Source organism: Zea mays, chromosome 6 (genome assembly GCF_902167145.1).
Source record: "Zea mays cultivar B73 chromosome 6, Zm-B73-REFERENCE-NAM-5.0, whole genome shotgun sequence".
Lineage (NCBI taxonomy): Eukaryota > Viridiplantae > Streptophyta > Magnoliopsida > Poales > Poaceae > Zea > Zea mays.
Genome location: NC_050101.1, coordinates 159,032,828 through 159,056,410, shown reverse-complemented (window position 1 = coordinate 159,056,410; position 23,583 = coordinate 159,032,828). Strand labels below are relative to the sequence as shown.

Sequence of the window (23,583 nt, the reverse complement as noted above, 5' to 3'; positions counted from 1 at the left end):
GATAAAGCCATACTCCAAATCCACTTAAGCTTAAACTGGTGACCTAGATCATCTCGGCCATACCCAACAACTTGACCTACATAACAAATCTATCTTAGCCTCTTGTCCCGAACCCGGATGGAGACACCAAAGAGCAAGACCGGAGAAGGAAAAGATCAACCACATCAAGGAAGGAGAGAAGTCAACCTCGATCTTCAAGATGCATTACCACCCAACAAGGCGTCCTTTCTCACCGTAAACTTTCTTACCCCTGGTTATTCTTGCCCTAACCTTCCTATCTTTTATCCTACATAATGAAATGGCTATACATATAGATATCCATCACTTTCTAATTAACAAGAAACTTCTTATCCCTAAATTTATAAATTAAAAGTAAATTATAAATAAGGCTTTTTACATCCCTTTTTCTTACAAATCTCGAGGACGAGATTTCTGTTAAGGGGGGTAGAATTTGTAAACACCTCAAAACCATGTTTTGGGTAATTTAAGAAAGATTACTTTGTAACTAGAATAAATATGTTTTCAAATAGGAGATTATATAGAAGATCCATATATGAGTTAAGTGAATAATGCATTTACAAATATCTTCTAAAATATTTAAGCTAAAGTATCTTTTAATAAATAATAAATATTATATATGAATTTCTTATTATACCTTTGTGTGAGTATAATTGGTGTATTCAAAATCATTGTTATAGATATGGTAAAATAAATAAATAAATAAAATTATAGATCTGCAATCATTCCAAATTCTTCTGTGTGTTCATTAAAACTGGAGTGCCAATTCAAAACCAAATTTGAATTTGAAATTTAGAAATTAGAAAAGAAAGAAGAAAATGGAGAAAATAAAAATAAAAAAAGAGAAAGGACCTCTCCCTGCGACGTGGGCCGAATCCTCACCATCGGCCCAGTTCCAACCTCAGTCCTGGTGGCCCACGCCAGCCCATCTCGCGCTGACGAGCGGGCCCACAACCCAGCCTCGTGCCTGCGCGCCGTATCTCTGTTGGGTGGGGCCCATTGGTCAGCTCGGCCGTCCACCTCGGAACAGCCGCGCTCGGACTCTTTGCCGCCGCAACAGACGCCGTGTTTCTCGCCACCCGCGCGGACTCAGCCCTCCGCCCTACCTTCGCGCGGGTTTATAAAACCTCTGGGCGCAAACTTCCGTGCAGATCGGGACACGTCGCGTTGGCTGGCCATCGTCCGGTGAGAGAGGGAATCGAGTGAACGGAGCAAGAGAGAGAAGGGTAGAGCCCCTGCCGCACCCGCAAATCGGTGCCACCGTCGTTGAAGCCACCGGTGGTGAAGTGCAGCACATCGCCTGTGCAAGTAGAGGCCGGCTGCGGCATCGCTTGACTTTGTGGCGACTCGTCTTCGTCGAAATCCTCGCCGGGATCTGGAGTCGGCCATGGATCCGCCTGTCATCGTGGCTAGACGCACCGATGTCAATCCCTACGGTAAGTGAAAGGGAAATAGGCTTTAAACCTTTTCCTAAATGATTTTGGTGATTGAATGTCCAACACAAACAATTGGACTAATTAGTTTGCTCTAGATTATATGTTCTACAGGTGCGCAAGACTCAACATAAAACCAATAAAAAGAACAAGACAAAAGTCAAAAGAAAGGAGCAAAGGGGCAACCGAAGGCACCCCTGGTCTGGCGCACCGGACTGTCCGGTGTGCCACCGGACAGTGAACAGTACCTGTCCGGTGCACCAGGGAACTCAGACTCAAACTCGCCACCTTCGGGAAAGTCTGGGGCCGGCGCGCTATAATTCACCGGACTGTCCGGTGTACACCGGACAGTGTCCGGTGCTCCAACGGAACGCGGCCTCAGGAACTCGGCAGCCTCGGGATTTCACGAAGACTGCTCCGCTAAAATTCACCGGACTGTCCGGTGTGCACCGGACTGTCCGGTGTGCCAGCGGAGCAACGGTCATCTGTGCCCAACGGTCGACTCTGACAGTAAACAGTGCAGAACAGTACACGCGGCAGGAGTCAGAGCAGAGGATCAGAGAGGCACCGGACTGTCCGGTGTGCACCGGACTGTCCGGTGCCACATGAGGACAAAGCCTCCAACGGTCGACCAGCTCCAACCCCAACGGATAGGATGACGTGGCTGGGGCACCGGACATGTCCGGTGTGCACCGGACTGTCCGGTGCGCCCATCGCCAGCAGACTTCATCAACGGCTAGTTTTTGGATGGTGGCTATAAATACCACCCCAACCGGCCACTTCAAAGTGTGGGAGTCCAAGCAACATTCCAAGTCATCTAGTTGACATACTTAAGCCCTCCCAACCACATATATTCATTGATACATCCTATACACAAGATCTAGCCCACTACAACCAACACAAGTGCCACAAAAGAGAGAGCGAGCAATTGAGAGCTACTCAATTGAGTTTAGCCCTAGTGCCTTGTGAGATTCATTGAGAGATAGTGTATGCTTCATCTTTGTGTTCATTTGCGCGTGGAGTTTTGACTCCCATTCAAACTTCCTCCAAAGTGTTGGAGGCTTGTAAAAGCTAGCAAGAGACACCAAAGATTGTGGTGGTCCTTGTGGGATCGAGAGTGATCCTTGAGAAGAAGAAGAGCTCGCCGATCCTTGTGTGATCGGGAGAGAGGGAAAGGGTTGAAAAAGACCCGTCCTTAAGTGGACTCCTCAACGGGGACTAGGCCTTCGAGGGCCGAACCTCGGTAAAACAAATCACCCGTGTTCATTGTGCTTTTGCTTGTGATTTGTTTGCTTTCCCTTACTCTAAGTTCTCTTGCACTATTCTTTGCTCATATCATTTGGTGTTGCTTCAAGTTAAAATCTCATTTAAGTGAAGCAACACTCCGCAAGAAAAGAACTTGAGTTAGTGCTCTTTTTCATCTAAGCTTTCTTGCTTTGTTATCATAGAATTATTAGTTGTATTGATTTATCACTTCCGCTTTATTTGAAAGCTATACTCTTTACCAGCAAGAACTTAGTTTTTATACTCCGATAATTGTTCATCTTGTTCTAACCACTAATCAAAGGATCTAGTTGGGGGATAAAGTTTTAATTTTCAGGTTTCGCCTATCCACCCCCCCTCTAGGCGACTTTCAATTGGTATCAGAGCTAGGCACTTCATCTTGAGTCTAACAACTCGAAGTGATGGCTCGTAGAAGATCCCAAAAGAACAAGAAGACTCCTCCAACGAACGCAACTCAAAAGGAGGTAACTCTTGAGATATTATTTGATGATTGTTCTAATTATGATTCATGGTCTACTAATGTGATAAATGCCTTTAGAACCATACATCCTCAATTAGAACAAATTATTGACAAGAGTATTTTCCCCTCTAGTTTTAATGGAAAAATTAATTCCGAGGAGGATCAAAGATGTTATCGCTTAAACTACCTAGCTTTTGACATCTTAAACAATTCTCTTAGCAAAGAAGATTATCGTGCCTTCATATCAAACTATGACGAATCCATTCCCGATGCGCATGATATTTGGACTAGAATTAAAATCAAGTTTGATGAGTCCAAACATAATAGTTCATTTAATGCCTCAACTTCCTTTAGTTTTTGTGATACTAACCCTTGCAAGGAAGAAGGAGAAAATGAACGATGGAGACCAAACGATGAATCCACCTCTCCAAAAGGTTTGTCTTCCCATTTCGATTCCCACATGTGTTGTGTAGCTAATGAAAATGATAGCGGAAGCACAAACGAGGATGAGGAGGAAGAAAGAAGCTTTGTGCATCTCTACGCTCGCCTAAGCCAAGAAGATAAGGCGGTCATGCTCAAACTTCTAGAAAGAGCGAGAGAACAAAGCGAAGCTCGTCAAAGGCTAGAAGATATTCTCTCCATAAAGATGCAACACTTTGACGAGTTGACTAAAGAACATGAGGAGCTAAAGTGCTCTCATGTTGATTTGGTCCAAAGGTATGAAACTATTTCAATTGAGCAAGATAACGCTTTACATTGTATCGCTCAATTAGTAAATAGGAATACCTTGCTTAAGGACCAAATAGAAAAGCTAAAAGTTGAAAATCTAGCTTTTCAAAATAAATATGATATGCTTCTATGTTCTCATGAAAATCTTATAGATGATCATATCATATTAAACATTGCTCATGAGGTTGTGATAGAAAATTTAAAATCCCAACAACCTCACTCATGCACATGTATTCAAATTGATACTATATTACCATGTGCTAATGCTTGTTGTTTGTCAACAAGCAAATCTTCCTTTGAGCAAGAATTTGCAGGAACAAATGATGATTCATATCAAAAGCTCAAAGAAGAAAATGAGAGGCTAAAGAAGAGCTTGACACAACTAAAAGGGAAATGCATTGCCCAACCTTCTCAAGATAACCGTGATCACATGGTGAAGAAGCTTGAGACGGGAACAACCGTGGCATGCACTACATCCCTTGAAGAAAATGTCAAGGATTTGAGGATTGCCATGAGGAGGAAACAAAAAATGAAATTCAACACCTCCTCCAAAAGCCTCAACCACGCCTCCACAAAAGGTAACATCCAAGGTAATGATCAAGCCACACTTCACATTAAGAGGTGTAGTGAATGCTTTGAAATGGGGCACTTGATTAGGTCATGTCCCTATATTAATGGCTTGATTATTAACAAGGATGATAGACTTTGTTTTAAATGCTCTAAGAAAGGACACTTGCTTAGATCTTGTCCCCATTTAAAACAAAAAGGCATAGGGTTAGAAAAGAAAGTTTTTACTAACCATGTAGCAGGCAACAAGCAAGGAAAGAAGAAAACTTCAAAACTTGAAAAACGCCTATGCTACACATGCCGAAGAAAGGGACATCAATGCAAGGATTGTCCCATTGGTAACAATTCCACTCCTAGCTTGTCAATTAATTTTCATGTAACTAGGCAACCCAAAATTGCAACTTGTGCTAGAAAGGTAACAAGTTTACCAAACGCTAGCACAAAGGACACTTGGGTTCCTAGATCTTTGTTTACTAACCTTAACGGACCCATCAAGCGATGGGTACCAAAATGTGCTTGACAAGATTTGTAGGAGAAGGAGATGATATGAACCTTTGGGGTGTTTGAGGAAGTTAATTCAATTCTTATCAACTCAAGCTATCAATCTTCAAATGATCTACATATTCAAGATTGACCCAAGGTTGTTTCAATATGTTATTCAAAACCCATATCATCTCGGGGAAGATATTGATGTTGTAGGAATTAAAGAATTATCATGTGCGGAATTTCAAAGCCTACAACATGGAGGAAAGTCAAAGGATGGTAACATTTATATTCTTAAGTGCAATTATCTTAATTTGTCATGTGTCTTGTGTAGTCACATAGAAATAGAAAGCACTTAAGGATGTTTTAAAATTATGTCATCATTCTTTGAAGAAATTCCTTTCATATGGTAGATTGTGTATTTATCAATTCTATATTATGACAATCTACATGTTTTAAATTGTTGCAATTTTTCATGGCATGTTTTTACATTAATTATTATTGCCATGTTCTAGATATAGAGAGATATTTCATGTTCTTAAAAGAATAAGGTGTCATGTAAGGAATTCAAATACTTAGGACACTTATAAAAGGAAAGTTCTCTCTATAACTAGAAAAGTGAGACTGATGTTTTTATCTAAAGTAATTTAAATAGTCTCACTTGTAGAGAATAAGTTTCTCTATGGAAATGCGTATCTCATCATGTCTAGGAAATTCTATCCAATAATTCATGTTGTATCTCTTATTGCTTAATTGGATATGATTCTTCTACATTTATCGCTCTCCATGTCATGAATTAGATTTATTCCCTTAAGTCTCAAGAATTTAACCATGCTTGTTTTATGAGTTAAAACTAGGCATACTTCATGGAATAATCTAGTTCATATTATAAAGCTTCCATGCTTTAGTAATTCACCTTTTCATTCCCTATCAAAATGATTACTAAAAGGAAACTAGTGCTTGTGTTGCTACTAACATTTCTCTTAAGTTCAAATTATGAAAATCTACAAGAAAGAAAGTGCACAAGCCTCATGGGTTGATCTTCACCCAAAGGAAGAAAGGTAAAAGCAAAGGTATGGGAACTCATTCTCTTAAGTTTGGTTCCCATCTCAATGGGTATTTAATCTAAATTATCATATTCTACCCTTGTGAGGAATAGATTCGCTATTGGACCGAAATTAACTAAGTGTGCTTTCAAATATCATTTTCTTAATGCTCATGTCCATTAGAATCTATTTAATGCCTTTGCGATATCTATATATATGTTATCATATTGTTTTACTTCCAAGTAATGATTAACTAAATTCAATATGATAAAGTAAAATCTCCAATGATTATTAAAAAGCTTAAAAGGTGCTCTCTCATATTTCTCAAATGAAATGCACTAATGTTAAGGATTTTACTTCATGTCTGTGTGACTTGTGGATGATGAATTATGTATGCTAATCATCTAAAGCAATCATCTTTCATCATACACTCCCTTGCGCTATTGACATCTCTCTCAAGTATTTTCAATAAGTTTGGAAGGAAAAAGAGACAACTACAAAGGGAGGACACTCAAATGAAAAAGGAAGAACATCAAGAACAACAACACCTACTTGGACAATAAGGTCTTCACAACAATCAATGGTGTAGTTGTAAGCATTCTAAATCTTTTTCATTGTGAGAATACAAAGCTTAAGTTATTTGTTGCAAAATTTATGAGCCTTGATCAAAATGTATAATGCTTCCCCCTTTATGTCCTTAAAAATGAATGCATCGAAATCAATTCTTTCAACTACCTGATGCATATCTTTAGGGGGAGTCCATTCTTATATTTTGATTATGTTGAGACTATTGCTTTATCTTAATAATTTCATATAGTCTCTTGCATGAGAATAATGTTTCTCATATAGTATGCTTCTTCACATCAATCCAACTTGTTAAAATAATGTCGCTTTTATCAAAGATTGTTGCTTTCATTTCTAAAGTAGCTTGCTTATTGGATTCTCCTACTTTTAAGCTTGATTGAAAGTTTAATGTCCTTGTTGCTCTCTTGATCGCATATTGGTTGATCATTAAACAACTTCGAGTATCACTTATGTTTCTTAGTGCCTCATGTAATTTCAATTTGATCTCAATTGATAATTTTAATTGACATCTATCTTGATATGCACTAAGGAAAAAGGAGAATTCATGATTCATTTATGCAACTTGTGATCCATTTGATATATGCTAACAATAACTTGAAAAAGATCACTAGTTGTAGAACTCTCTCTTGTGCAAAGTATTTCCACACATTGTCATTGAGCATAGGTCTTAAGCAAACAAGACTAAGGACAAAAGCACAATGAAGAGAGCGTCTACAAGTAAAGGTACAAAACGGGTAAAACTTATTCCTATCATTTACATATGTACCTAAAATCTTCCTCTTATATACACTCTTTGCATATCTTGCATAAAAGGAAGAGAAAGCATGTCCATGCATTTTATCCCTGCTTCATACCTAGTTTAACCTCTTAAAATTTCACTCATGCATTATTGCATCTTTGCTAAAACTAGATGAAGTGATTCTATTGTCAAAGAGCTTAAAGCTTAACCTTGTAACGAGGATAAGCTGCCTTTGTTCCAAAGGTGGATGGTCCTTAAGTCTCTTTGAAATCCTTAAAGGAAAATGCTTAAAATATCTGCAACATGCTTTCATAAGTGCATAAACTGTCTTGAGCATCACTCATATACTATGACACAATGCACTTCACTTTCTCTATGATATAGACTTGTTCTCATTAACCTAATTATGTGCACTTGGCATTTAAGGCCAAAATATGTATTCCTCTCAAGGCACATATTTAGGGGGAGAAATCTATATTATATAGAACTTTGATCATACTTAATTGACATATCTCTTGATCATATCTCTTTCATTTTGGTACAAATGCATATATCCTATTTTTCCCGTACCATGACTACGACTAATATGTTTCCAAGTATATTACTATGCTAAGTCGTAGATTGAAAGGGAAATGGAGTCTTCGGCGAAAACAAAGGCTTCCACTCCGTAAATCATACTTCGCCATCACTCCAAGCAACTCTCTATTCTTTGGGGGAGAAATGAGCATCAAAGAAAAGGACTTCGTCTCTGGAAGAGAGTAAGAGCCCAAAGCTAAAAGACCGAACCTCGCCTTTAGTATAATCTTAACTCATTTATTTATGCCCAAAGGGGAAGATAGCACTTCAAGGGCTCTAATGATTCCGTTTTTGGCGATTCATGCCAAAAAGGGGGAGAAATGAGCCCAAAGCAAAAGGACCGCACCACCACCACCAAATTCAAAAACTTAGTGCTTTCCACCCTCTTGAACACTAAGAGGTGGATCTCTTTTAGGGGGAGTTTTGTTAAGTCAAAGGAAAAGCATTTGAAACAGGGGGAGAATATTTCAAATCTTGAAAATGCTTTACAAACTCTTATTCATTTACCCTTGACTATTTGCAAAAGATCTTTGAAATGGATTTACAAAAAGAATTTGCAAAAACAAAACATGTGGTGCAATCGTGGTCCAAAATACTAAATAAGAAAGAACCATTCATGCATATCTTATGAAATCAATATTGGTTTAAATTCCAAGCAATCTTTGCACTTACCGTAGGCAAACTAGTTCAATTATGCTCTTATATTTCTGCTTTGGTTTGTGTTGGCATCAATCACCAAAAAGGGGGAGATTGAAAGGGAAATAGGCTTTAAACCTTTTCCTAAATGATTTTGGTGATTGAATGTCCAACACAAACAATTGGACTAATTAGTTTGCTCTAGATTATATGTTCTACAGGTGCGCAAGACTCAACATAAAACCAATAAAAAGAACAAGACAAAAGTCAAAAGAAAGGAGCAAAGGGGCAACCGAAGGCACCCCTGGTCTGGCGCACCGGACTGTCCGGTGTGCCACCGGACAGTGAACAGTACCTGTCCGGTGCACCAGGGAACTCAGACTCAAACTCGCCACCTTCGGGAAAGTCTGGGGCCGGCGCGCTATAATTCACCGGACTGTCCGGTGTACACCGGACAGTGTCCGGTGCTCCAACGGAACGCGGCCTCAGGAACTCGGCAGCCTCGGGATTTCACGAAGACTGCTCCGCTAAAATTCACCGGACTGTCCGGTGTGCCAGCGGAGCAACGGTCATCTGTGCCCAACGGTCGACTCTGACAGTAAACAGTGCAGAACAGTACACGCGGCAGGAGTCAGAGCAGAGGATCAGAGAGGCACCGGACTGTCCGGTGTGCACCGGACTGTCCGGTGCCACATGAGGACAAAGCCTCCAACGGTCGACCAGCTCCAACCCCAACGGATAGGATGACGTGGCTGGGGCACCGGACATGTCCGGTGTGCACCGGACTGTCCGGTGCGCCCATCGCCAGCAGACTTCATCAACGGCTAGTTTTTGGATGGTGGCTATAAATACCACCCCAACCGGCCACTTCAAAGTGTGGGAGTCCAAGCAACATTCCAAGTCATCTAGTTGACATACTTAAGCCCTCCCAACCACATATATTCATTGATACATCCTATACACAAGATCTAGCCCACTACAACCAACACAAGTGCCACAAAAGAGAGAGCGAGCAATTGAGAGCTACTCAATTGAGTTTAGCCCTAGTGCCTTGTGAGATTCATTGAGAGATAGTGTATGCTTCATCTTTGTGTTCATTTGCGCGTGGAGTTTTGACTCCCATTCAAACTTCCTCCAAAGTGTTGGAGGCTTGTAAAAGCTAGCAAGAGACACCAAAGATTGTGGTGGTCCTTGTGGGATCGAGAGTGATCCTTGAGAAGAAGAAGAGCTCGCCGATCCTTGTGTGATCGGGAGAGAGGGAAAGGGTTGAAAAAGACCCGTCCTTAAGTGGACTCCTCAACGGGGACTAGGCCTTCGAGGGCCGAACCTCGGTAAAACAAATCACCCGTGTTCATTGTGCTTTTGCTTGTGATTTGTTTGCTTTCCCTTACTCTAAGTTCTCTTGCACTATTCTTTGCTCATATCATTTGGTGTTGCTTCAAGTTAAAATCTCATTTAAGTGAAGCAACACTCCGCAAGAAAAGAACTTGAGTTAGTGCTCTTTTTCATCTAAGCTTTCTTGCTTTGTTATCATAGAATTATTAGTTGTATTGATTTATCACTTCCGCTTTATTTGAAAGCTATACTCTTTACCAGCAAGAACTTAGTTTTTATACTCCGATAATTGTTCATCTTGTTCTAACCACTAATCAAAGGATCTAGTTGGGGGATAAAGTTTTAATTTTCAGGTTTCGCCTATCCACCCCCCCTCTAGGCGACTTTCAGTAAGAACTCCACTGGAAGATTCGCTTTTTCCCCCTTAGCGTATAGAACCTGGCAGAACGTGTGTTGGAGCGTTAGAGCGTCGGTGTGTGTGCTCGCCGGCGAATTGCCACCGCTGTCTGGGCGCCGCGATCGGTGGGTGTGGCTGGAGGAAGAAGATGGATGCTGACCGTTCGATTGTAGTTGGGCGATGGAGATGGGATCCCATAGTAATAGAACTCGGGCCTTCGGATTGAAAACAAGCGGTAGAGATTAAATCAGGCGCGTACCGAGTCGGGGTTCTAATCTGGTCCCTGGATCCAGGATCGGACGGCTCTGAATCAACGGCACCCCTTTGCCGTGCACTTCTTTCAAAAGAGCCCCTCCGTTTCTGCGGATTCAACCCGCAGTCCTGGCGCCAGCCGATCTGTGTCTAGGCAATTTTACCCCGAGCCCCCTGCATCTCTGTTTAATATGCGCACAGTCCAGAGGTCATGGGAAATTGAATAAATAATATCAGGAAATGGTTTTTAATGAGAAAATAAATACTAGAACTTGTGTAATTTGTAGAAAATTCATAGTTAGTCCAAATTAATCCATTTCAATTTCTATAATTTGGTAATATTATTGTTTATCACGTAGTACCACTGTTTTGACATGAATGTTGCAATAAAATTTATATCCTATTTAATCTTATACAAAACATATAAAACCTTTAGAAATTCATAACTTAAAATATATAACTCCAAATTGATTCATTCCAGTGGTATTTATTTTGTTTAAATATTGTTCATCACCTAGTACCTTTATCTAACCATGAAACTTGATTTAAAATTATTCACATGAATTACTCTATTCTAGGTACTTAATAACTACATAAAACCATAACTTCATAACCGTAACCCCGAATTTAGCAGTTCTCGATCCCGCGATCTCGTAACTTCGTGTAGATTATTATTATTCAGTTTGTACTTATGTTTGGTGTGATGTTAATTTTATCTATACCATGTTTGTTTGTATTGCTACGACTAGCAGTGAGGTCACGAGGACCTGAAGATCATCCCGGTACCTGGAATCTCAAGTGCCAGGCAAGTTGTGCCCTTGATCACTTCTTTTTACCCAGCCATGTTCTGATTAATCATAATGATCTGCATAGGTTAATTTTGATGGGACCCAATAGGTTACCCTAGTTTGATTATCTTTATACCTTGTTACCACTGAACTTTTTGGGTAGTACTTGCTAGTGCTTTATGTGGTTTTAGGTATGAAGATACATTACTCATGATTATACTTTTGTTATCCGTTGTTATTTATCGTTCATGATAAGATCATTATGTTAATTGGAACATGGAGCGACCACCCGGGAAAACAGTGCTACCACAAGGGTATAATGGGACGCCCTTGGCTGATTAATTAGGAAAGCTAGTGGAGGACTACCTTACCCGAAAGGGGCAAGGGCAGTAGGGGAGTGGTCAGTGTAGGGAGGCCCTCGGGAGGATTTTGCTGCGATGGCGGTCCTGCAAGGGATTCCTGCATTGGAGCTTCCTATAAACTGTAGCGGGTTTTCTAAAGCTAATGGAACTTTGTAAAGGCCTCGTAGTGTTACCCTGCCTCGCCTCCTCGGTAGAGGTGTATGGGAAGTCGCGATCCCTTGGCAGATGGGTAACATGACTTGTGGGTAAAGATGCGCAACCTCTGCAGAGTGTAAAACTGGTATACTAGCCGTGCTCACGGTCATGAGCAGCTCGGACCCTCACATGATTAATTTATGGAACTTAAATTCAATTTGTCATATGCATTGCATCGCAGGTGATGTTGTTACTTTTGTTCTACTACTTAATTGGGTTGGTATTTACTTATACTTAGTAACTGCTAATAAAATCTTGATCAACTTTAAAAGCAATGCTCAGCTCTAACCATCCTCTTTGGTAAGCCTTACACTTCACGTGAGCTCCCACCTTTGGCGAGTTCATGCACATTATTCCCCACAACTTGTTGAGCGATGAACGTATGTGAGCTCACTCTTGCTGTCTCACACCCCCCACAGGTCAAGAACAGGTACCGCAGGATGAGGCGCATGGAGGATGCTGCGATGAGTTCGTGAGAGAGATCTAGGTCGTCGTCTCCCAGTCAACTTTGGGTTGCTGGACCGTTGTCTCCATATAATGTAATTATTTATTTGTTTTGTACAAAACTCCGATTATATAGTAAAGATGTGACATTCGATCCTGTGCCATGATTCATCATATGTGTGAGACTTGGTCCCAGCACACCTGGTGATTATGTTCGCGCCCGGGCTTTGGACCCCTAAAACCCGGGTGTGACAACACCGACCACATAACCGGCTGGCCTACTTCAGCCCTTGGACGTTCCGTCGCAGGTGTGGGCAGATATCTCCATGGACTTCATCGAGGGGCTGCCGAAGGTGCACGACAAGTCCGTCGTCCTAACGGTGGTGGACCGCTTCTCGAAGTACGCCCACTTCATCGCGCTCAGCCACCCCTACACCGCCGCCTCCGTCGCCCGTGCATTCTTCGACGGGATCGTGCGCCTACACGGTTTCCCCAACTCCATCGTCAGCGATCGTGACCCAGTCTTCACCAGCAATCTCTGGCGCGATCTCTTTAAATGTGCAGGTGTCAAGCAGCGACTCAGTACGACTTTTCATCCCCAAACGGACGGCCAGTCCGAGGTCGTCAACAAGGTCATCGCGATGTATTTGCGCTGTGCGACAGGTGATCGGCCTCGCTCGTGGGTCGACTAGCTCTCCTGGGCGGAGTACTGCTACAATACCTCGTACCACACGGCACTCTGAGCGTCGCCGTTCGAGGTTGTGTACGGCCGACCCCCACCACCCCTCCTGCCACACCACGCCGGGGCAGCCCAGACAGAAGCAGTGGACGCCATGCTGCGGGACCGCGACACGTTCCTGGAGGAGTTTCGCGAGCGTCTTCTTCAGGCCCAGCAGTACGCCAAGCGCCACTACGATGAGCACCATCGCGAGGTGGAGTTCGACAAGGGCGCATGGGTGCTGCTCCGACTTCTCCACCGACCCACCCATGCGCTCGCTTCGCCGTCCAAGGGCAAGCTGCGCCCACGCTACGCGGGGCCATTCCAGATCGTCGAGCGCATCGGGCAGGTGGCTTATCGTCTCCGACTCCCCGCGGACGCGCGCCTGCATGACGTCTTCCATGTGGGGCTGTTAAAGCCATACAACTCCGCCGGCTCGCCACCATCAACACCGGCCGTGCTGCCACCGGTTCAGGACGGGTGACTGCTGCCAACCCCTGCGCAGGTCCTACGCGCACAGCTCCGTCGCGGCGCGTGGCACATCCTCGTCAAGTGGCAAGGCCTTCCGGAGGACGACGCCACCTAGGAGCCCCTGGACGACTTCAAGACTCTCTACCCGGATGTGTAGCTCGAGGACGAGCTGTTTGCGCAGGCAGGGAGAGATGTTATGACCGGCAGCCACTATAGGCGCCGGGCAACAGCATAAGCATGCAAATAAGGATTAGAAGATAAGCATGCAGATAAGGATTAGAAGATAAGATTTGTTAGAGAGGAGATAGGGATTAGAAGATAAGATTTGTTAGAGAGAAAAGAGGAGATCTATCTCATTAGATAAGGACTAGAGGGGAGTATAAATAATTATAAGCACCACTCTATAGATCAAGCAGAAACACATTGTTTTCCGGCTTCCTGTAGGGAGCCGGGAGTCCAACCCTAGCCGCCACCTCGTTTTCCTCCTCTCACGATCGCTGGCTACTCGCCGCCGTTCAGCCTTCAAACCGCGCCCACCGATCCTCCACACATACAACCTCCGATCGGTGCGAGGCAGGGAACAGCAGCATACCACTGGTTAGCAGTTGCAGAGTATTGGTATAATACCAGCATGCATTCATCTTTGGGACGATCACCCTTCGAAGTACTTTATGGATATACTCCAAAGCATTTCGGTCTGCCAGATGCAGCTGTTGTGAAGGCACCAGAGTTAGCAGAGTGGGTTCGCGAACGAGAACTGATGTCTAAAGTCATCAAGTTGTACTTGCATTGAGCACAAGATCAGATGAAGCGTCAGGCTGATAAGAAGGGGACTGAACATGTATTTGAAGTAGGAGATTTGGTGTATCTCAAGTTGCAGCCGTACACACAATCCTTAGTGGCAACCCGCTCCGACAACAAGTTGTCATTCATGTTCTTTGGGCCATACAAGGTGGTCGAACGAGTGGGCAAGGTGGCATATCGTCTTTTTCTACCCGCTTCTAATACCGTGCACCCCGTTTTCATGTTTCTCAACTCAAGTCAGCAGTGGGCCACAATCAGGTACTGGTTCCTAATTTTCCCACTGATGAGTCTGCTATTCAGGTCCCTGTACAGATTCTTCAGCGCCGGATGGTTGTTAGGGGTGGCGAACTCATTTCCTAGATCAAGGTTGGTTGGTCCGGCATGTCTCCAGAACTTGCCACCTGGGAAGATGCCGACGCCCTACGTGCTAGGTTTCCAGAAGCTGTAGCTTGGGGGCAAGCTACCATTCAAGCGTGAGGGAATGTCAGCACCAGCAAAGAGGCACCAGAGATGGATTCAAGGGAGAAGACAACAGCGACGACTGAGAAGGAAGAGGAACACCGTGAAGCGTGGGAAAGACGTCCAAACAAGAAATATGTTGGGCCATAGTGGGCCATGTAATACAAATGGGCTGTTTGGCATACTAGCGTTGTGACGTGGGTGCCCGTTGTGAACAATACTTAGGCCGGCCCTGTTTGTTTCGGCTTCTGGCAGCTTCTGGGCACCAAAATCTGCTGCGGACTGCCAAACGCTCAGCTTTTCAGCCAGCTTCTATAAAATTCATTGGAGCAAAAACCATCCAAAATCAACATAAACACATAATCGATTGAATCGTTGTAATAGTAGGAATCCGTCACTTTCTAGATCCTGAGCCCTATGAACTTTATCTTTTTCCACACGTAATCGTAATGATACTCAGATTCTCACCACAACCAGATTCTCCCCATAGCCAGATTTTCAGAAAAACTGGTCAGAAAAAAGCTAAACCAAACAGGCCCTTAGTCCTCTCGGCAGGAGTCCGGAGGCAGGCAATAACACACAACAGAATCCCTACCCTATCGTATCTCCTTCTTCCTCCGCCTATCTCTTCCCCTCGGTAGCTTCTAGAGACAACTTACATGACACACTAGAATTTATGGTTCGACGGGGGAAGCTAGCGCGAACAACTCCAAATGGTGAAATTAGGAGACTCAAGAGGGTTTATACTGGTTTTGGCAAGCGCCCTACATCCAGTGTAGTGCTGATCTTGTATTGCTCAAAGGGGCTAATGACCCGAAACGTGTTACAAGGAGTGTAGGTGAGAGTGAGGGGGCAAGGGAGGAGTAGACTTCTATTGTATGCTCATCCCGTTCTTGTTCCGTCGGCCCCTTTTAGGGTACGTTTGGTTGCAATGACAGTACAAGATGGGATGGGACGATCCCTTAAATTAGGTTATTTGGTTCTGGGTCAAGGGTTGGGACAAGACTATCCCAGTGTTGTCCCCCAGTTATCCCTCAAAATTGGAGGGACGAGAGAGGACGCCAGGGGACGTCCCTGTCCTAGCTGTCCCACAAGTTCAAGGGGGAGGCATTACAAAAGATGGGTCGACTGCCATGGATGAGAATGGGGGGTCCGTCATCTACATGAGTTCTTCTGGTGACGTCGTCTTCTGATGCTTACGTAAGCGCACGCGTGTCGTGGTGTGTTGCCCCATCGTGTCCCATCTAGGGGACTCTCTGTGATGCGGACTCTAGTGGGTCCCATACCGCAGTGTCAGGGATGTCCAAGGTCGTACACGGGCATGCCCCGTCCCATTTATGCTGACTTCTCGGTGTTTGCTCGGTCATGTCATGGTGTCAATTGGGACGGTGTTAAGTGTCGACGTCCCCCATCGTGGTTGGCGTAGGCGATGAGTGTCTGCCTCATTTTCACGCTGATCGGGTGTAGGTGTGTGAAAGTGGGTCGTGGAACCAGGGCCCACAAGCGTACTGGGCCCTCTTGCCGCTCTTTGTGTCCTCGCCTTGTCCATTTGCTTCGTGGGGGTTGGTCGGCCGCCTCGTCCAGTTACTCGGCGGGAGTTGGTCGTTTCACTCTTGTGACCCTTTGCCCTTTTTGGGCCGCCATAGGTGATGGGCCTACTTGGGGTACCTCGTTCCTAGGGACCCATCACCTATATTGTTAAATTTCCCGAAAGGCTTCTTTTGATCATAAAGACCGATCATCACTAGGGTATTCAAACTAATTTTTGCCAACTGACTCACCTTCTCATTAAGAGTTGCAGATAAGAGAAGGTTTTGCCTTTAGATATGCCCCCTTTGTTTTTAATTTGACCAGGAGCGCCAATGATTGAACTCAAGTGCCCTAGAATATTCTCAACTACATTTTCCAAAACCAAGTTCAAGGATGTTGCATTAATACAACACAAGAATGGTTATTTTTTCCCATGGAATAAGAAATTTTCTTTGGAAACTAAATGACACTACATGATAGTTTGGGAACTCCATTTTCCTCTAAAGGAAAATGAACTAACTTACCTTGGGAAAATAGAAACCCCTTGAGAAAATGGGGTTCCCAAACTAGCTTTATTGTTGCTATTAGACCTATCAGCTTCATAAAAAACATCTACTACAGGTTTGAATAGATAAATGAAGCAATATGTCGTAAATGGTCAAGGAGGTGCCTAGGGGAACAATGAGAATTGATATTCCTACAAACAAATTTCCAGGGTCAAATCTTGATATCACATAGAGACACATTCAACTCCAATAAATGACACTATGATACAAGATACACCTTCCTAAAGTCTTGCTTTCTCTTTTGCTCTATTCTCCCCATCTGTGGCATACCAGGGACAATCCAGCAGAAACGATGAACCAACTATTGTGCAATCTCGTAAACCTTTAAAAGTATAGCTCTCACATTGGCACAAGTACCAACACTACCATGACAATTAGTGACATCATCCAGTACTAAGGGGGGTCAAGGGAATAATTGCTTGCATATTTTTTCATCTTCACATAAGGCTATTCTCTATGGTAGTTTCATCACACCTTTTCCAATATTGCCATGTCAATAAGAGTAAAATAAAATATACTCTCAATAAAGAGTTTTATAGCACAATTTCAAAGGCTAACATATGACTTAAATGTTGCATCTTAATAACCAATATGAATAGATGAATATGAAATAAATTGTTCTTAATGGTGGTTTCGTGCGCTTTCCAATACCTTGGAAATGGGTTGGCATAGTTTTAAGGTGATGAAACTAGTTTCACCTATTTCATAATAAATATAGTGCCATATCATTAAAAAGTTCTATGCGCCATACTAATTAATGTCATGAAATCTTTCATGAAACTCCTATTGAGAATGGCCTATTAGGATGGTTTACTAGATGAGTCATGGAAGGGTAAGAAATTATATCCAAGTGGCGTTGAAGAGATGAGGATATTTGTGATCAAAATAATGTATTGTGTAAATTACAATAACATACAAGAAATTTCCCCGTATCTAATCCATTCACTCCCATGAAAATATTAGGTCATTTTCAATAGAGAGTTTTATCGCACTGTTTTTAAAACTGCCATGTCAATATTTGTCTAGGAAATAATGTATCTAGAATTTCATCCCATGAAATTATTTGATCTCTCATGAAACTCTCTCACATCTCTTTTTATTAAATTGCATGCCATGCCATCCTATTTACTTATATGGTATGCCATTTAATGAGAGTGAAACTCCAACTGACAATGATTTTACCATACTTCTTGTCAACCAATCAGAGCAGCTCATTCATGGTTATCACATGACCAAGCTTGAATGCTATTTCTCCACTAATTTTTTGAGCTCTTGGACTTTACACCAAATCAACTTTGTCGAGTTCACTATGATTTTTTTCGGCTCTAAATATTTAGATATCATTCAACGCTATTCATTGATGAAAAATATATGAACATGCACATATACTATGTGATTTCTAAAAAAGTAGACTCCATAGATAGTATCATAGTATGCTCCCAAGTCCCAACCATTAGACTTTAACCACCATTATTCTCATACCTTAAATGTAGGCTTGGATTGAGATCCAAGCAATTACCAAACCAATTTTTTTATCCTCGACTACCCTACCATCACATTGCAAGTGGAAATTTAATGTTGTCTTCAATGGTATCTTTTATATTTGTCGTTTAGAGATTTTCTAAAAGTTTTTTCTCTATATTTTATTTCTCTTTAACGATATTCTATATTCACATCCTTTGGACATTAAAGATCTATATTAAAACATATTTTACTTGAAAACTAGAGAAACCTTTATCGTGTCTGGTTAGAGTCACGGCCGACTCCGTGGAAATTTGGAAACCACGGTCACGTACTGCTGGGACTGGGAAGCTTCCTGTCCAGAATGCTGCGGCCTGCGGGAGTTGGAAGCAAAGAAATAGAAAAACCCATTGGTCCCGCTCGCCAGTGTCCCGGTACAACTGCAGACCCCCGCGCTTAAAAGAGCCCTTTCCCTAGCCTGCGATTCCTCATTCCTCACACCCACACAAACCGCACCTCATCCCTGTTGACCCGACGGTGGCGCTCATCTCCTCCCCGACGGTGGCGCTCATCTTCCCCCCGACGGTTCTCCCCATCGACCTGCTGGCTTCCCTTCGTCTTCCCCGTAAGCCCCTATGTTCATCCCTACTCTTCATATTCTGCGGCGATCTGTTCGATTTTAGGACTTTGTGTTCGGATTAGGTTGGGATTGGTGTCGATCTGATTGTGGATCCGATTGGTTTGGGTTGAGGATTGGGGCATTAATTCATCGTTTATGCGATTAGAGATGGTTGATTGTGGATCCGATTGGTTTCATCCTCGATCGGGTGTTGTTGCTTGGGGTTGCGAATTAGGGTTTTTGGTTGGTTGTGTAGCGTTGACCTAGGGTAGACTTATCTTGCTTGATGTCGATTTGGGGATGAATTAGAGATTTGATTGATCGCGACTTCCGTGCTTCACTAGAATTTAGTTGATTTCCTCCCGGATAACATGACAAATGTGAATATGCCTGTAAAAGTTTGATTAGATGGTGAACTAGACACATCTATCTGCTTGTGACAACTGTCCGCTCGTCGACACTTGTGTGGGTAGTTTAGAATCAGCTGTCTACTGGCATGCCTTTTTTGGTCGAATTTGAATATGCCTATTAGTGCACCCTATAGGTTTTATGGAGGGGGTTAATCATGTCATATCATCTTAGCGATGATACAAGATAATTCTTTTAAGTATCATGCTAGCTTACTTCGAATATTCCATATATGATTCATCTGTATGTTCACTATCCTGTTTTTTCTTTTCATGCAGGACACTGATCCTCACCACTCATGTCTGCTGAAGTTGCCGGAGGAAACCCTTATTTCCTCTCATGCTACTTCTGGTTCATATACTGCATAAAATTCCGAGATTTCACTTGATACAAGTGGAACACTAGGAGTTTTGTGCAAATACTTCCTACCATGTGAATCAGTTGTAGCTGGTGAATTTGGCAAGACTCAAGTCCTCTCATCTGGGTTCAGAAAACATCTGTCGGTTGATTGCTTGGTCTCCTGTTTCCTTTGAGTCTTGCCAACCAAAGTTTTCTCTCAGCATCAGTTGTGGTCTACGAACTCTTTCTGTGACTTGACCAACATCTCTTTTGGTCCTGTCAATCTTGCAACACTCCCTTCCAAAGACTTGTCTAGAGGCTGGATTGCCCTGCTCTCTGCTGGCGCTGCATCCTCCTTTAGTCTTCCAAGTTTTCTCTTGGCAGCAGTTGTGATCTACGAACTCTTTCTGTGACTTGACCAACATCTCTTTTGGTCCTGTCAATCTTGCAACACTCCCTTCTAAAGACTTGTCTAGAGGTTGGATTGCCCTGCTCTCTGCTGGCGCTGCAGCCTCCCTTAGTCTTCCCTTGCTGCATTCTGTGCTCACTTTCGAAAGCTGCTCTGTTCTGCTCTGCTTTATTGATTTGTGCACTTGGATTCTCTTGTCTGTGTAATCAAGCTTCTCTCTTCTGGGGCACAACTAGTCACCCCATTGAAGCATTTCAGCTTTTGTCTTGAGATCTTTCTATCAGTGCTAAAGGCAAAAGAGGTCTTAGGGCGATGGCGCAAACTAGCCTGCCTCCTGGATTTCGTTTCCACCCAACTGATGTTGAGATTGTTTCCTACTATTTGAAGAGGAAGATTATGGGAAAGAAGCTTATTGTAGACGCTATATCAGAGGTTGATCTCTACAAGTTTCCTCCCTGGGATCTCCCTGGTAATTCATTTGAACATTACCTTTTTAACTTTCTTTGTGTAACTGGTGCTTAGATGAATAGAATATTCAGTGAAGCCAAAATATAGTTTTTTAACTGATTGATGTGAACTTTTGCTTTTATACTTATGCACTGAATCTTCTTCTGTTGTGCAGAAAAGTCCTCTCTTCGAAGCAAAGATCTTGAATGGTTCTTCTTTTGTCCTCGTGACAAGAAGTACCCTAATGGGTCTAGGACAAACCGTGCCACACCAAATGGTTACTGGAAGACTAGTGGAAAGGATAGAATAATTATGCTTAACTCTCGCACTGTTGGAATGAAGAAAACATTGATATTTCATGAAGGCAAGCCCCCTAAGGGTGATAGAACTGATTGGGTGATGTATGAATACAAAATGGAAGATGAATATTTGGTTTCTACTGGTTTCTCAAAGGTAATGCTACTTGCTTCTTGATGTTTCCAGTTCATATTTTACAAACAGTTATGTTAGATGTTCTCAATATTAAATGTTGTACTGGCTTGTTGGATTGTGTGTACAGTCAATCAGTCAAATGATTATGTGTTATGTTCTCTGGATGATTAATAACTAAGAAAATTACTCAAATGGTTCTTATTCAAACACGGTGTCACTATGTAATTGCTCATGTCTCACGAGTGCTATGTTTAGTCAAGTCTAGCAATGTCAATTCATATACTTTTTGTTATGTATTCAACTTTTGTGAATGTCCTTTGGCTCGAATCTGTATTCTGCAATGAATAGTGATGAAATGACGCAGAAAAGAAGCATTAATTAATATGCAGTATATCTGAGTTAATGTGCCTTTTGATTAGCCAATATGTATTCCATGAGCCACACAAGTTACCATGCTGAATCTTCTTTGTCTTGTTGAACATCTAGGATACTTATGTACTCTGCAAAATTTTCAAGAAAAGTGGCCTTGGTCCAAGGATTGGGGAGCAATATGGGGCTCCGTTTGACGAAGCCGAATGGGACAATGCAGAAGCTGAAACCTCTATATTTCCTTTGATGACCTCTTCAGAAGTAGTGAACCCAACAGAGGGACCACACACTCAGCCTGTTGCCCCTGCTGGTGCTCTTCAGGAACCTCTACATAATTCATCTGCTACTTGTGTTGTAGAGGGATCGCCATTTGATCATGCCACTGCAAATACTTGTGCTGAGGGTGTAACATTTGGCTATACTGTTGCTAGCTCTGCTATTGAAGATATGCCTGCTCAGCTGTCAGGAGATGGTGTGGTTTCTATGAACAACATATCCAGTGAGGTCAATGATATGTACAGTCCTCATGACTGTGATGAATTTCTATTGGAGGAGATGTCTAGATTCCTGAATGATTCTCCAATGCGTAACACTCCTTATGGAGAGGTATAAATTAGTCTTGTTCTTTCAATACCTTCCTTGACAGCGCATCTTTCTATGCTTCTTTAGATTCGAATTCCTTCCAGATGCTCACTATTTAGCTTTCATGTCTTTCACAGTGCTCTGGTCTTCCTCCAATGTCTGAAGCTGAGGCTCATGCTTTTGAAGTCAACTCTTTTGACCTCTACAAAGAATTATCAGGGCTTGTTGAGTTAGGAGGCATGGACAATAACTTCAACACCAGCAATGTGGAAACCACAGATTACCTTGTGCTGCCACCTGACAGAGAATTGTCCACGGATGGTTACATGGAACTTAATGATCTCCTTGCTTCTGATTCAAGCTTCCCCATCCCCAGTGAATTTCCTGCTCAGGACAATCAATCTATGCAGTATCCTCTGGCTGAGTACAATGTGCATTATGATGTCGCTACTCTGTCAGGTCCTTTGGAACCAACAATGCCTAGCATTTTCGACGATTTTCCTCCCAATAATGGACCCCATGTCACAGATGAGGAAGACGACTACTTGGACCCGACCATCCCTTTCCCGTGATTGGTCGAATAATATGCCTGCCCTTTTTTGTGTCCTTACATGTTTGGACTGTTCCGATGTTGCAACTTGCAGTTCTTTGCTACTACAACTCTATCCACCTTGGATGTCGCGATATTGTTGATGCAATGCCTGGGCTCATGTCAGCTGAGAGCTGACCTTGGCAGCTTGGCTGTCTGCTGACCTTGGCTGGAAGCACGGTTTTTGGATGAATCTGCATCGACTACCACATGCAAGTTCCAACTGGTTGAGCTGACCGCCTATCTTGTATCGCTCTGCTCAATATCGGTAGGACTTGGCATGTAAATCTTTGATTATGTCTATGCTGAGTATCAATAAGACTTGGCGTGTAAGTCTTTGATTATGATATTACCTGTCTGTATTGCAACCTGCATGATTGCCACCATTTTAAGCAATTTGTCATTTGTGTATTCACAATATGCAAACCATTATTATTGTTGTAATGTGATATTGAATGTTTAATACTATATTTTACCCTGACCCTGTGTCATTGTCTTTTGGATCGTTTACGTTCACTTCCCGAATAGTGGTTTATTGCCTTTCAGATCGGTGGCGCCTTTTTCCCCCTCTTGAATGCTCTTCGAAGTATTTCTGCTGTTTGAACACGTTTGAATATGCCCGTGACAGGTTGTTTGGTTCACAATCCTTGAAAAGGCTCTAGAGCTTCTCAATTTCCGACCATCTACTCCTACATGGATCTCAAACCAAAAAAAAAGGCCAATAGAATTTGACTATCTGAATATCTAATACTCCGAGCCTTTTTTCTTTTCTTCCTGAACGCTGTGAAAAACCACATTTGCTGATGTGGTTCTGGTTTGGCCGCTGCTCTAGCATTGCTTAGGTTCCCAGATTCATTCCGTTCTTGTCGTACTGTCGCCACATCTGATGCGCCAGCAGTTTCTGGTTCGTCTGCATACTCGAACAGCACCAGCGCCATCTTCAGCTGTCGTCCGTGCTCTTCGGACATGGCGTATATAACGTGAGCAGCTCGGACTCAAAGATCAGCAACGCCATTCACATCAACATGGTATAATGACCGGTGTTTTTTTT

General features: G+C 42.7%; 1 protein-coding gene across 1 annotated transcript; it reads left to right on the top strand.

The window, feature by feature from the left end:
* The first annotated feature begins 16,470 nt into the window (after window positions 1-16,470).
* On the top strand, window positions 16,471-23,016 carry LOC103630378 (putative NAC domain transcription factor superfamily protein). Its single transcript, XM_008651436.3, has 5 exons — window positions 16,471-18,963; window positions 19,644-20,582; window positions 20,736-21,013; window positions 21,479-21,967; window positions 22,081-23,016. The coding sequence occupies exons 2-5, from the start codon at window positions 20,426-20,428 to the stop codon at window positions 22,513-22,515; spliced, it is 1,359 nt and encodes a 452-aa protein (XP_008649658.1). The 5' UTR covers window positions 16,471-18,963; window positions 19,644-20,425; the 3' UTR covers window positions 22,516-23,016.
* Window positions 23,017-23,583: the final 567 nt, after the last annotated feature.